Source organism: Erpetoichthys calabaricus, chromosome 7, assembly GCF_900747795.2.
Source record: "Erpetoichthys calabaricus chromosome 7, fErpCal1.3, whole genome shotgun sequence".
NCBI classification, from domain to species: domain Eukaryota; kingdom Metazoa; phylum Chordata; class Cladistia; order Polypteriformes; family Polypteridae; genus Erpetoichthys; species Erpetoichthys calabaricus.
Window position 1 is genome coordinate 44,557,693 of NC_041400.2, and position 16,507 is coordinate 44,574,199.

General features: G+C 35.3%; 1 protein-coding gene across 24 annotated transcripts in view; it reads left to right on the top strand.

The window, feature by feature from the left end:
• The window catches only part of LOC114654324 (receptor-type tyrosine-protein phosphatase delta), a 2,007,901-nt gene that overhangs the window by 1,907,678 nt on the left and 83,716 nt on the right, over window positions 1-16,507 (top strand). For 16 of the 24 annotated variants that reach the window (XM_051929989.1, XM_051929990.1, XM_051929988.1 and 13 more), the window contains 3 exons: window positions 1,651-1,763; window positions 6,383-6,424; window positions 6,913-7,010. In XM_051929989.1, coding sequence (XP_051785949.1) covers window positions 1,651-1,763; window positions 6,383-6,424; window positions 6,913-7,010 — 253 coding nt within the window. The remainder of the gene's footprint in view (window positions 1-1,650; window positions 1,764-6,382; window positions 6,425-6,912; window positions 7,011-16,507) is intronic. The other 8 variants (XM_051929995.1, XM_051929996.1, XM_051930009.1 and 5 more) reach the window with 1 other exon arrangement.

Consider the following 16,507-nt stretch of genomic DNA (forward strand, 5'->3'; position numbering starts at 1 on the left):
TAGTTCATCTTCTAGGGGCAGCTAAAATTGGCATTATTTAAGTGACAGCACATCACCTTTTGATGCTGTTAACATAGGGCAACGCCAGCATTTCCAGTTTGAATAAAATAATGTATACAGTACCTGTGAATGATTAAATAATAATAAAAATCTATTTTTCTGAATTAATGCAAAAATTGAAAATACTTATTGTTCACATTCCCCTGTGTAGGCTCATTTTTGTGTGTCATATGGATAATGGCAGATGTCCAGTTTCAGTAACCTGGCTAACTTTAATCCTCATAAACAATCTTTTTAGTTTTGTATCCAAAAAGGTTCTGTTATTCTAGAACTGGAAAAACTGCACACTTTACATTTGTCTACTTTTTCGTACAAATGATCAAATTAATAATTTCCACAATTTGACTCCTCTATACAGAGTTTGCATGTTCTCTCAATGGATATCTAGTTTCCATCAGTATTTCCACTTTCCTCCCACAGTCGACAGTTTCAAATATTAGGTGTTAACTGATGACAGTCTGAGTAGATGCTCGTGTGTGTGTTTGTGTTCTTTCGATGGAATCTTATTTCATTAAATACAGTTTTCTGCATTTAATTGCTCCTGGCATCCCTTTCTTGGATGTGTAGATGAATGACAGTGGATATTTGTAACATTCATATTTCTCAATGTATAAAGCATATCTTCATTTCCACAGTTGTGTTCTGTGTAAATCTGGTTACTTTGTGTGCATTTCCTCAATTAAAATTATTTCTTTTAAAAAGTAGTTTCTCAGTTAGTGGTAGCTATGGATTAATATAGTTTTGAATAATGCATTTCATGAATGCATCTAAGCTCAAACTATCTAGCATATCTATATACAGGATCAGCCCCAACTTCTGAGAGATGCAACTAATTGCCATTGTTTCTTAGTTACATGTTATGACTTTGCATTCAATTAAAAAAAAATGTGGGATGTTGTACTAGATCCTCATCCAGTTACTGTTATCCATGGAACTCTCTGAGTGCAGTCAAGCACGTTTGTCTTGTTTACTAGCTAGCCAGGTAGTATATTTCAGCTGGTTGAATTTTGTACCTTCAGCTCCTTTGAAATGGCTTTTAGCAAATGCTTTGTTATCTGAAATTTGAAAAAAAAAAAAACAAAATGTAGTGAATACGAATTAATCAGCTGTTCAAAAAAGTATTATTAGGTATTTCACTTCTGTTTTATATTCTTGACACAAAGTTTACTTGAGCCACCAATCTGATCCATTTTTAGTTGTTCCTTTTCATTAATAAACTTCACCAATCATTTTTACTTTGACAAGTCTAGCCATATTTTTTTTCTAATTGATCTTGTCCCATAGTTTAATAATAATAATAATTTGTCAAAGCAAGCTCCAGTATTTTTCATATTCCCTTTCTGGTAAGGGTGCCTTTTTTGTGTCTATTAGAGTTAAATTAGGTTTCTACACCGTCCAGTCCTTTTAATAGAAATAAAGAGACTTGGTTGAACAGTTTTAAAATCTTAAGGTAGTATTAAGGATTGGGGACTTAATGAATGAGTATTTGCTGTTTTTAGGGAAATTAAATATAATATAACTTTCTCAAACCCACATAATCTAAGTACAATATATTGTTCACTTTTAATATTTGTTGTTATCTGTGTTTAGAAAAAGAGCAGAGTCTGATTCCAGAAAGAGCAGCATTCCTAATAGCAAAGAAATCCCATCTCATCACCCAACTGACCCTGTGGAGCTCAGACGTCTCAACTTTCAGACACCAGGTTGGTTATTCATCATTTAATTTTCAAATATTTGAATATTTGCACTTTTTATTTTTATTCATAATATTTATCCTTCATAACATGATTGAACCTGAAGGGAATTGAAATTATATGTTTTAAGGTTGCAGATGATCTGAAATATACTGGGTCTTTTCTATGATTTCAGTATGCTTTTGGACAAAGCTCAATAATCCTTCTTACAAAATGTGTTCAGCTTTTAATGTCTTACCTTAAAATGTTTGCATCTGACATCTTGTTTTGGCAAGGCCAGCTAATAGCTATTAGTCTAGTTGTCTTGCCCAATTTTCTCATTTTAATAAAATGCACCAAAATGCAATTAATGTGGCAAGTTAGGGAAAACAGGATTCTGCATTTAGAATTTTAGCTGAGGACAAGTAAGGATCGGGATATTGGCTGGTCCAATTTTTGCCACTGAGAATGTTTTGTTTTTCTTGAATCTGGTTTGCCTTTGTGTAATTGTATTGAACTTTCCCTATAAACAAGTTAAAGGAGGACCAACATCCTGTCTGCTCTCCCATAAACCACCATCACACCATTAGTCATACCCCATGCCAATGTACCAACTCCTAAAAGAGGGAGCACTCGGGCAACGGTCTGGTAAAGAGTCTGGTTGCATAGCTAAAATGCTCACTTGAAAGCCTTTAACATTATATTTTAGATATTCTTCAGTTTCTATGTATGTATATTTTTTTCTTTCTTAAATACTGTTATCAGTGAGTAAAGTAAACTGAAATACAAGAACAAGCAGGATGGAATACTGTATTTCTATAGTGTTCAATGTACAATATAATTCTACATACACTTAAAGTATGCTGTTAAATTTAAAAAACGTTTCTCTTAGTTATTCCACTCTACGTTTAAGACAAAAGCCAAGCAAAATGACACCTTTTATTGGCTAACTAAAAAGATTACAATATGCAAGCTTTCGAGGCAACTCAGGCCCCTTCTTCAGGCAAGATTACATCTGAGTTGCCTCGAAAGCTTGCATATTGTAATCTTTTTAGTTAGCCAATAAAAGGTGTCATTTTGCTTGGCTTTTCTCTACATTCATAATGGCTAACACGGTACAACACCCTAGTACTACTCTACGTTTAAGTAACTTGTCCTAATAATTTGTATACATAATATAGGAAATCTGTTTTAAATACTAAGCAGCATTTCCATAGTACTTTATATAGCAGTAGTATTTGTGTGTGTTTAGACTGATAAATCAATAGCTGAGTTTGTACTCAGACAAGTTAGGCATTAGTCACACAGTCATTTTTATCTTGCTACAACACTACAACACTACATGCAAAAAAAAAAAAAACAGTATTAAAGATATAGGTCCCATAATATTGTTAATAAGATCCCAGTACTTGTAGTCATACTTTTGTAGGTTTTGATGCAGACACTTACGTGTACATCAAAAGGAGAAGCCTTACTGTACAATATCATTATTCCACACTACTCACTGCACATGATCATCATTATTGTGCAATGTTTAAATTATGTGCAATAACCCAATAGTGCAATAGTTATTTATTCTTTCCAGTATTTAAATAATGTGTAATAACCCAATAGTGCAATAGTTATTATTCTTTCCATATGTATATAGCGTCGCAGAACATTTTTGCAACTTCTTTGCAACTTTTTACACCATTTGTTTATTTGTTTATTTACTTGTTGTGTTCTACATATATGTCTGCACTGAAGGAGCTGCTTTTAATATCATTGTACATGTGTATAGTGACAATGAAAGGCATTCTATTCTATTGTCCCACTGCTTCCTGTGTATGGAAACAATAAGTGGGTGAATGGCAGGTTGTAAGTCCTTCTTTAACTAATTTTGTTGTTCTAGTTTATAATTTTCCTAGCAGTTAGTTGAATTAGGACCAAAAGCCTATAGCAGTTTGCTCCTAGCCTTTTTCTTTACAAATGCCATCACTCCTAACCCCAGTATCAATAGGGAGCTGATGGGAGGCAGGCTGGTTGTTCTCAATCCTACTTTTTTGTATGCAGACTCAATGGTAGTGCTATTTGCAAACCCCATTCACACTTCTTCATCCATCCATCCATCCATTTTCTAACCCGCTGAATCTGAACACAGGGTCACGGGGGTCTGCTGGAGCCAATCCCAGCCAACACAGGGCACAAGGCAGGAAACAATCCTGGGCAGGGTGCCAACCCACCGCAGGACACACACAAACACACCCACACACCAAGCACGCAGTAAGAGGGAATCTCAGATGAGATGTCTAAAGTAACAGCACATCAGGCACTATTACTGGAGGAGGTTAAATATTATGCACATTTTATAAAAAATGGTAACTTTTGTTTGTTTGATATATATAAAGAGATTTTAATTATCAGAGATAACTTTAAGAATTGCACAATTTGAAGATCTTAAAAACATACAATATACATTTATTATATATGCATGTTGTTTTGTTTTTACATGGCTAGTGCTTATTTCTGTGTGCTCAAAAAACAATGTGCTAAGACTGAGTGCAGATCATTAAATTAAATTACAGGTCAATGTGTATGGCATTATTCAAAATAAATGATTTGTTTGAATGTTGCTTTTTTTGCAAATAGATTTAGTGCAATTCATTTTTACACTCACGGCTCAAATATCCAGACATTAAAGTGCAAAACGCATACTTCTTAGGCATTTAACAAATTACAAATATGCTCATCTAACATTGAGTGTTCCCTAAGTGGCTTTATAATAACACATCACTTAAGCTGAAAACAGAGTACATTTTAGGTTAATTATAAGAATGCCTGTGTGAATTGTATATTTTTATGTAAACGTATGGTAAGCTCATTCTTAGCACATTATTTGTGTCACTTTTGACAGTATTTAGCACTGGTTAACAGATTAATCTGCTTACGGTCTGCTTACGGTCAACAAATGTTGCTGGCTAAATTACCTGAAAGTATAAATATTGAAACTCGTCATTCATAAACTATTAGCTAGCTAATGTGAAAACAGTGAAAGTTTTCTTTTTATAAACAATGAGTCGTCTCTCAGAATTATGCATGCACTAATTATTGTGCTACAAACCCTTATTTTAAGTAGCCATTAACAACGTTTATGAACATAGATGCAGGGTTTTTGTCGGAACTGTAAACAATCAGGATGCTGTTTTCAGTAATAAAACTGTGACTAACTATGACTTACCTGTTCCAAATGGCTTTCCTTCTTTGCAGCCTTGGCCAATAATTGTGTCCCCTACGCATCATTGATTGGCTCTGTGTCCTCCCTGTCTAGCCAAACTACCACTCAGTCCTTATATGATAATAGTTCACTCCCACGACTTGCTCGAAAAGGTCTAAACATCTTTGTCTCTTACTTGTTTTTCTGCTCAAGAACTGCATAGCTGTTACATCAGACATCAGATCATTTCTCAAAGTGAAAAATTCAGCCATGACTCCTTGCACATGTGTTCTTTTAAAGGGTGCTTGATTTTGAGTTCTTAGATTATCTAAACCAAATTTGGTCATTGGGAAGAATGAACAATAATTTTAGTAAGGATGCCTTGAAAGGTGTTTAACTAAACACCCCATCTTCATTTCTGAGAGCACAAGTTTTACTTTTGCAAGTGGAGTTGCCTTACTTCTGATAATTTGCCTAAATTGTTTAACTTCTTCCTGTATTATTTGCAAAAAAAAGTAGTTTCCAATAAGTTTTTGCTATAGTATGCTGCATTTGGTATGTGGCCAGTTTATCTGTGAAGGGGGTTGTAAACCTTCCTCCTATTATGCGTTAATATGTCACAAAAAGTTACTGTTTTATTTGTTAATATTAGATTGTTAATGAAAGAGGGTGCAAACATAATCAAATGTGACTACAACATTAAATAAAAGATTAGCACGCTAGGCATCAGAATTCCATGTTGAGCATCCTTTTGCAGCCATTTTTTCCTATGCCCCAGAGTGGCCGGGTGTGTGAATATCTTCCCAGCTGCCTTTAAACTGTCAGAGAAGCGCCGCAGCTGGTAGGTTACGCACACAGCTCTTCTCTGTCATGTTCATCCACCAGACAAAGATGTTTACACCAACAGTAGATTGTAGGAAATTTCAAGGGGTTGCATGAGGAAACAGTAAGCGTGTGTGTCTTACTTAAAGGAATAAAAATAACATTCCCTTTTTGTGTTTAAAATCATGCAAAAAAAGGTTTTATATTTGATAATGCAAAAAAAAAAAAGTACATTTTACTCAATTATTTTCCTCCCTCGAGCCCCTTTATCTACAATCTTTCACTAGTGAAAACATTTTTGCTAATTTTGATTTAGTAACCTGTAAAGCTTATTTATTTATTAGTATGATTATTATTATTAGTTTGTCATTTTATTGTATGCGCAAGTGCATGATGATTTCATTATTGACTAATCTATAGCATGTTAACGCCTGTCTTGCAGTAATATATGATTGCATAGATAATTTGTACACAAACTCTCCATGCAGTGGCTGTGTTGATATTTAAGTATATTTTTATATCTTCAGTGCCGTTTCATGGCTTGTTTTTATTATTAGTAACTATTAATTTTGAGTTGTTCATTCCATTTTTAATAGTAAACAACTTTTTATTTATACCACCATTTCCTTTGCAGGTTCAGGTGTCTTCGGTTACCCTGGTAACCTCCATTCGTCAAGTTAGTTGGCCTTGTTTATGCATATGTCACTCCCTGTTTTTTGGTGTATATATCTTCTTTCCTTCTCTTCAGGCTCTTTTAATGCCCACCTTATATCATCTAATCTACACAAAATTCATGTCATCCATTGCAGGAGAAGAAGTTTGAAATGACATAACTTGTCATTACTCAAAGCAGAAGTCGACATCAGGCCTAACTTTTATCTCTTCCTTTGCCTTGCTAATCCTATTGCTACATAGCTTAATAACATTTTCTTTCACACCAGGAATGTAAGCTTTGGAAAAATGCTTGATGACTTCTCATTGGCTTCAGAACTCATCTCCTCTCAGCATGTCCTGCTTTGAGTAATCAAACTTTCTGCTTAATGAGTTTCACCTTCCCATTACTACTTGACACACATTGTGCATTTTCTAATAACTGCCTTTTTCTGTGACTTGGCTAAAGATGGGTGTGTTAGATTTCAGAATTTTTCTCTTTCCCTTTGGCAGGTATGGTTAGCCATCCACCAATCCCCATCCTGGAACTTGCTGATCATATTGAACGTTTAAAGGCTAATGACAACTTGAAGTTTTCACAGGAGTATGAGGTAGGCTTGTTTGCTTAACTTTCATATTGGGATAATTATATTTTGACACTTTGACCAAGCAGGTTCCTGCTCTGTGCCTAATAGATGAAATGGGGTTCATGAACCATTAAAGGATGCTTGTCTATCATGCAGTGTCACATTAGTTAATGTATTAACTGAATACATAAATGTGCAAAAATGGCTTAACATCTCCTGTGTTAAAAATTTCACAGGTCCATAAATGATTTATAGTATTCCTAACTTGAGAACCCAACTAATCTATCAGTGGGGTTTTCATTACATTCAATTCTAAATTACTTTTACAGTGTTGCGGTGCAAACCGTAACATGGTGGTTTCCTCAAACCAGTGACATCTATGATCTCATAAAGCCTGTCATCCGGAAAATTTCCAGTAACAGAGCTGCAAAATATCATTCTGTATAGTACGTTGACTGCTGAGATAATTTTGAAAGTACTTGGTTTGTTCAGTTTATTTTGCATATACAAAGGAGCTGTACATTTTTAGTAACTAAGAATTCTTGAATTTATACATTCAGAATCATACTATAATACAGAACTGTATATGTGATGCAGTGTGTTGGAGGAATGAGACACAGTAGCTTAAATTTAAGTGTGCTACCATGCATTCTGATTACGGTTAAGAACATTGGGCTGTAAGAGGAGACTGTTCGGCTCATGTTCACTTCATTAGGTAATAGTTATGTGATCTGTTCTTGTGTATTTCCTGTTGTAGCTTTGATAGAAACATGGCCAGCAACAAATTCTTCATTATTGTATTGTCTGACAGATCTAAACTAGCCCTTTGGGTATGGGCTACTAGTGGGCTGGTGCCATCTCCAAAGTTAACTCTTGCCTTGTGCCCAGTGCTTCCAGAATAGGTTCTGAGTACAGCTATGCATATGCAGCTATGAGTCGGATTAAACAGATTTCAGAAAATTTTGTTATGAGACAATGTGAAAGTAAATATTTATACAATATTCGGTGCTTTTGGTGTATATGCATAATTCTTGTTTAAAGGGTGAAGTCTTTATCTCTAAACCGGTCATTGTAAAGAAAAGTGGCAGAGCAAAGGAAAAAAGCGGAGCACTTGCAGTTGGACTTCATGCACTTGCTGTAGCTACCAGTTTGGTCAGATAAGTTTTTGAATGTAGGATATCTGAGATATGTATTAGCTGTTGAAATAAATTTACAATAAATAAGCGTCTGTGAGTTTAACAGAAGAGACTGATATTCAATGTCTTTAGAAATAGAATCATGCAGTAGACAAGCAGCAGCATGCAGACTGACCTTTGAGAAACATTATTGTAGAATTGTTTGCTTAAAAGACTGAAAGTACTATGCATATTTTAATATAAACATTTTAATAAAGTACTTGGATATATCTTCCACCTGTATGTCTTATATAGATTCCTGTTCAAAAGTGCCATGTTTAATGCTCCAGTCTTTGTAAAAATATAGAAACTGCTTCAAAGCTAATCTTTCCCAAACCTTAACATATCTATTCATTTTTACATTCAGTTTAAACAAAAGCACATGGTTTTCTAAAAAGATAAATGTGTGAATTTGTTGACATGTATTGTTTTAATGGTTGAGATATGCATTAACTGCAGTATTTTTACTACCCTAGAACAGCTGCTGTTTAGCTTTAATTGTCTGGTGTTGAAAAGTACAGACTTTTGTGCTGTAATCTAATTTTACATAACAAGTCTTCTAAACCTGCTTAATTCAGTTCAGAGTCGCAAGGGGTAGGAGACTTTCCTGTCAGAACTGGAATCAACGCAGGAAGCAACCCTGGACAGGGGCACCAGTCCCTCCAATGTTCTGCTTTCACTCACACACACACACACACACACACACACAAATATAAATTCTGCCAGATTTAGGGGATGTGGTAGGAAATCTGGAATGCCTACAAGAAAATCCAAGCAGACAACCAGATAAAGTTGTTTGAACTGGGGAGCCTGAATCTGAGCGGCGACAGCAATGCCAATCCCAACATCATTGAGGTACTCATAATCTTAGTTTAATCCAAAAGTAACAGAGATCGTCTGAGTAATTCAGTTGCAGTGCTCTGTTTTCTGTGTGCTGCAAGGCTGCACATTAATAGATTTGAAGATATTGTGGTTACTAAAAAATACTGATGCTGTCATTATGTTTGAGAAGACAGTTTTGTTTCAGTTTTTCATTCTCTGAGCATTAGTATTGATACTGATAACGAAAATCTATTCATTCTCTGGCATTTCCCACAATATTCCTGCTTATTTTTAGCATTGAATCATTTAATTGTCTGTTTAATTTTGTGATAGCAATTTTGTTGTTATACTTCCGCAGGGTTTAAGTAACACCGAGTAGCTCAGACTCAAGAGTGTAGATGCAAGATGACAAGTCATAAGGAAGACATCTTCAGTGAATTAGTCAGTATAAAGGGGATGGCCAGCTAAAGTGTGTATTTCTGAGAGGCTTTTTCAGTAATCATTTATCCCTGCTGTATCTGAATCCAGCAGTTGGTCTTACAAAGTTCAGATTACTTTGTACTTTTACTGTTCCCACCTGTTGCTCAAATAACAATTAAATGCCACTGCACTCCAAAGTCAGAGCTTCTCATGAATTGATCATATAAAAGTAATACATGGATGGATAGATATTATGGATTGTTTGATGGATATATACAGATGAACCAGTACAACGATTGTGGTATATTTTCAGGCAATATGAAAAAAGGTTAGCTTGCTGTATTAACTATAAAAAAAATATAAAGGTGTCAGGCTTATATTATAATTTGTGTTTATCAGCATTCAGACAATACAGAATTTTCATTGTGTGTATTTTTTGTGACTAAGTGCCCTTGCTGAAGATTTAATTCAATAAAATATTTGGTGCAGTCATGAATTTGTTTATGATCTTAATGTTTCTTCTCCTTGGGCTAAAACGTACTTATAATTACATGCATCATATAGTCATAGTATGGTTCCACCCAGAAACCTAGCGTGATACAGATCTGCGGTATTTGCACAGTAAATTAATAAATCCAAGGGAATGCTTGAAATTATTTTATTATTGTATAAAATTAGCTCGCTTAAACTTAATTAAATGAGCTAATATCAGTCAGGAAAACTGATCCCTTGAATTAAAGAATGCCGTTCACTGTTTCAGTGTGGTAATGCAATACATATTTCAACAATGTAAAATATTTAAGACCTTGCTAACAGCAGGAATGTCTTCAAAAATGTAGAGTGTGCAATTTGCATATATTATTTATCATAAGGCTTCTTCCCAAAATTGTCTTCTGAAGATTTTTGTTTCAAAGGCAGTTCAAACTTCTTTTTATTCGTCATGTACTAGCTAGCCAAAATCAGGGGTTGTTTTCTTCATTTCTGTATTGCCTGCTTTGATACCAGCAGTGTTTGTATTCTCTTTAAATTCAGACAGTGTCTCCCTTATTGTTTAACGCTCTACATTTTAATATTATTAGCCTTTAATTGCAGTACTGTACTTTTAGGTTACTGATTTTATAATATGTCCTAACTGGCTTTTCACATTGCAAATGGTATCTGCTGTGTCATTTTACCTGTGTTGGATTAAGCAGGTCAGTTGATGGATAAACAGATGGATATTTACATCATTTTACACATTTTAATGTTACTTTTTCTTTTTTTATTAATATTTTCCAGCCTTGTCTAACTTAAATGATTTCTACACCATTTTTGTTTCACCTACTTTAGTTATTGATTTTTTTTTGTCCAATTGATCAGCAACCATATAAAATATCATACCCCATTGCACTAGTGGGAAGGCACCTTCTTTATCTCACCAGCTTCTTATAAACTCCTCTGGATTTAGGCAGCACCTGCCGTCTTATTGTGTACTCTTCTTCCTGCTCTTGTTACTCAGGCGATTAGCCTTGAATACAGGAAGATAAAGTTTTGTACCAAAAAAGTGGAGCCACCGGAAATAACAGATCATGTACTCCTTTACTTCACTCTGTTTTTTGGCAGAGACTAGATTGATCACACAGGGCATTTATTATACAAATTTTAACCTTCCTGTGGATTTTCAGGTGTTCACTGTTACGAAGATACTTTGACTTGTGTCCTATAAAAATTCTGTATTTATCAAGATCAGATATGTTCCAAATCTAACTGCTATATGTTCACATATCCGGAAAACACATATAAATAAATGCATTATGAGGAGAAAATGGCTTTCTAGATGTAATTTTTCAGCACACTAAATGTAAAATGTCTGTCTGATCATAAAAAAGAATAAGTGCCATTTTGTCACACTAATAATTCCTATACAATATTTAACCATTCATGAGAGCATATAACTTTTTTTGCTAAAATACAAAAATTAGTCTTTATGAGTCATGTTGATCAGTCTACCAAATCACAACACATGATAACTACAGTCACGTAATAGTGCTGTGAAGCTAGAAAAACTGGTAACAGAACGGCTTTCAATCCTATTGGGAATGATACAAGAGATTCTGAAGAACAACAGAAGACATAATGTAATACAGTATGTAGGCTAGCAAGTGTAAGAACAAAGGAAAGAGACTCTCAAGGTGTTGCGGTGACAAAGGCAGTAACCCTATTTAATTAAAGTATTTTTCCTGAAAGTATTTTGCTTGAAGAAGGGGTCTGATTTGCCTCGAAAGCTTGCGTATTGAAATATTTTTAGTTAGGCAATAAAATGTGTAATTTTGCTTGACTTCTGAAAAAAGGAAAGGCTCTTTGAAACAAAAACTGAAGTAATGTTAGTCCTGTGAGTAAAAGGCAATTTAAGCATCAAAAGACATTTTCTGTCCTTGGTGGGTTTAGGGTTCAAAATGAAAAGCCGACTTCCCATTGCTTTTTGTTTGAGCAGGTTAAGCAGATTTATTTTATAGTTTAAGATGTTTTTACACCTCATTTGTTTGGACCAGTTTTATTTGAACTATGATGAGGTTTCCCTGAAAGTCCGATTTGGAGATATGAACATGCCAATTACACTCTGGTGCAGACCAAAACAACCGGACTGGAACCCTGTGGAAAGGGTGATCTTGGTGTGGTACCAAGCAAACCTCAGAGGTGTGAATGTGATGCAGCATGGGAATGATTTAACTACATAACTGTACATTATGCTCAACATTTTGTGTGCTGTGGTAATCAAGCTGGGCAACTGCTGTCAATACTTGGGGAATTCATAACAGAATGGATTTAAGGATTAACACTGAGCATTAAAAATAATAAAAAAGGTAAAAATAAATATATATGCACACAGGTACAAATTTCACACAATTTAAATAAAACGACTCACACACTTACTCGCTAAATCAGAGCAGCACCGTATCCAGCCTCAGAGCCTCTCTCGCACATGTACTGTAATTGGACAGTTGTTGATCGTGTTTTTTTTTTTAAAACAATAGAACATTCCGGCTGAGAACAGGCCATTCAGCCCAACAGAACTCACCAGTCCTATCCATCTAATTCTCCCAAAATAACATCTACTCTAGCTTTGAAGGTCCTACTGTCTACCACATTACTGGGGAACATATTCCTGGTGTCTATGGTTCTCGGTGTGAAGAAAAGTTTCCTAATATTTGTGCAAAACTTACCCTTAACAAGTGTTCTTGTTGAACTCATTTTATAGTAACCATCTCAACATCATATGGTTAAATGAAAATTACATAATAAACCTACTATCTTAAAACTGAGGCACATCAGTGTGTGCCATCAGCAGTGCTTGTCTTATGTTGTTCACTCAGTTATTTGAAACGTATCCCTCAGCATATAAACTTGGTAGCACGTAATTTTCAAGTAGTCTCCAAGGGGTAATAATTATGGAAAATGCAGTGGTGCCCAAATACCAACCATGATATTTTTTTCCTGGGGAAGAAATGTTTTTACCCAATGAAAGAAGTCAACAACATGCCCACTGGATGTTAATTGATATATTTAGTTCTCTTGAACATTTACAGTCTGAAATGCAACCAAACTAATTTGGAATTGAAATAAAGTAACCAAACTTCCCCTGATTTGGAACAAAACAAATAAACTATGAGTGTGAGAAGACCTTTAATCTCCACTCAAGAATAATTTTGTAGCTTCACTGTATGTTTTCTGATATTTTTATATTATGATATTAAGTCTTTTGTTGTATAAACTATATATGTTATGGGTTCAATCAGTCATTATCCAACCCGCTATATCCTAACACAGGGTCATGGGGGTCTGCTGGAGGCAATCCCTGCCAACACAGGGTGTAAGGCAGGATCAAACCCCAGGCAGGGCGCCAGTCCACCACAGGGCACACCAAGCACAATGTAGGATCACCAGTGTACCTGACCTGCATGGAGCAGACACGGGGAGAAAGTGCAAACTCCACACAGGGAGGACCCGGGAAGCGAACCCGGGTCTCCTAACTGCAAGGCAGCAGCACTACCACTGCACCACTCATGTTATGGGTTCTTCGCAATAAAATTATATAACCTGTATATGAATATCTGTTTATTTATTGATTCTAGCAATGCATTATCAAATTTTATTTTTGATCATAGATTAATTACTATTAAAAGAAGAGAATCAACAAACTAACTAAATATACTTTAAAGGAACTGGCTAAAATAAAGAAAGCTGCATTCACATATTGATCATTCTCTGATGATATATTCAGCTGCTTTTCACCCATCGGCAGAGGCTAAAGCAGAGACAAGAAAATCACATCAGAGTTGGATGCCAGATCAAAGAGCACACTAAGGCACACACTCATTCAAGACAAGTTTAGAGTTACCAATTAACACATTGGAATGGAAATGCAGACTGGTCACAAAAAGGTGTCCAAGTGGGCTATGTAGGCCAGTGAATTACATATTGATTGGTATGTTTTGATAAATTAAAAAAGTAATAATCACTATCAGTAAACCAAATGCAAAAGATGGAAAATGATTTATCATTTTTTCTTTTCCTGTTGCAATAGAAATGTTATTTTTATAGTGCAATACAGAAATGTATTTCCCTGTTGCATTTTTCTTTATGTTTAAGTGTGAATTTAACAGTCATCCTACATTTAAAGAGTCAGATCACATGCTCGCACAAAAGAATAATGAAACAATTTTCTCAGCAAGACTGCATTTATTTTAGAATCCTCAAAGAAACTGGTGATTTAATATGTAAACCCTTAACATCAATTTTTTAGAGGTCACTAAAAAAAAATTCCTACACGCTGGAAGCTAGATAATACAATGATTATAACCTTATCAATTGCTTACTGAATTAATTAGGAAAGTTTAAATAACTAAGTGGATACAAGCCAAAATCCTGAAGCAAACAATCAAAGAAATAACACAATATAACATATTTTAAAAATACAGTTTTAGTTAGTAGGAAATCTTCTAGGAAAGCCAGAAAGTACACAGTATATTATACAGTAATTCAAAAAAGGATTAGCACTAATCTCTCCTGTTGAATCCAAGGGATGCAAGAGGTTGTGTAAAAAATGTTGACACATTTTCAGAATCAAATACATTATACTGCCCCTAGAATATTTCTCCTAGGGCCAGTTTTAAAGTCATTCAACAAGCTGATCTGTTTCATAATATATGTGTGCTACTTTCAGGTGGATCAAATTTCAGATATTTCTGAAGATCTTTAATGCTTTCATTTTCATATATTTTTGATTCTGTATTCACAATAAGAAGTTTTCAAAGTATATTATTTTCATAAGTGATAAATTCATATTAATAATCTGACCATTCTATGCATGTGGTATAAGGCTTAGCTCACTGCAACGTGGTAATCAAAAAAACAGGTTCAGAACAGAAAATAGAATTGAAAGCTTTGCAGCCAATCTTCAACTGCCGTACTGCTAATCTATCGCATGTATTGTATTGCTTAAAAAAGTGCAAAATAAAATCAAGTGAACCAATTTTGTGAAGGTCAGCACAAATACCTATTAAAAAGGATATACTGTATGTTCCTGGTGTGTGCATATGTGACATGCAGACTTTTATTAAGGTGGAGATAAATATATATACTGTATATATATATATATATATATATACTAGCCAACCCGCGGCGTACCATACGCCGCATAATCAGGCCGCTTTTTTAATGATTTTTAAGCACAGGGAAAAAATTAACATTTGAAAAATCCGGAGGAGAGGGGAAGGACGCCCATTACGCCCCATCCATTATGCTAGTCTGCTGATTTCTCGTTCAGTAACCTGTGAGTAGTGATGGCCGGGGTGAAGCCTCGCGAAGCATCAACACGTTTGAAGCAATTGTATCGGAAATCGTATCGAAGCTTTGAAGCATTTGACACTCACCTCTCTCGTGACACCTCCTGGCCATTTTCATTAACGTTACAGAAACTTATGATACACTTCAATGACGTCTGTTAAAAGTCGTATTGCTTTTATTTTTTCGTAGCTACAGACTAACAACGAAGAGAAGGGTTCGTCAGCAGCTTGATGTCTAAAAAATATAAATATAACTAACGCCGACAGGCAGAATGTACTATACGATAGCAAGAGTTAAACAAAATAAGACGCCTCACCTCGTGCATTCCCGGCTCTTTCAATTAGTATTTACTTTTGCACTGTATCATTATAATCGCTCCTGTTATTAGTATTATAATTAACCCTGATCTTTTCTTGAGATCACATTTAATAGCCTTAAATGTTTTCTTTGCTCTGTCTTAATTAAAACGGAGTAGACAGAAAATAAAGGTTTATCCCTGTACTTTGCCATGATATAGGTAAGCACATTTGAGAAAGAAAATGTGAAATCCTTAAATCACAGATGTCATTATTCGATCAAGTATTAAAATCTGCAGTGCTTCGAAAGCTCGACACAGTGTCGAAACCTGAGTATCGAGTGGCCCATCACTACCTGTGAGTCACGTAGAGTTTTCATTGTTGTTTGCGATTCTGGCCGCTTTTCGCGTACTGAGTTGTTCCGGAGTCACAGTTGAGAAACAGTTTTTTAATGTCTTTCAAGCACAGGGGAAAAAATGAACATGTGGCCCGGTGCATTCTTTAACTGCCTTGTGGCGCTGTAGTAGTACGGATGCTTTGCAGTAAGGAGACAGTGGAAGATTGTGGGTTCGCTTCACGGTTCCTCCCTGTGTGGATAGCAAATTATCCGCGACAAACAAACTGTTTTACACGCTGCAAACCAATCCGCGCCGCCTTTTCAATGTTTTTTAAGCAGAGGGGAAAAAATGAACATTTGCAAAATCCGTAACGCTGCTTTCAGTAAGTACAATGCACACGCGTTTAATTTGTCAGCCACTTTTTGCCAGCTGTCTTTTCTGGTTTGGGCCGCTTTTGCAGTGTTCCCTCATGTGTATATTATATCTTGAAATCCTTCGAGTTGCTAATTAACTAACTAACACCCACCCACTCAGCTTGTGTGAAAAAAATGCGCCCGTTCTTTCATCATTTTGTTGCAGCCTATCAAAGACTTGCTGATCATGTTTTGTAGACTCAATATATATTGGCTTTTCACTCAGCGCGA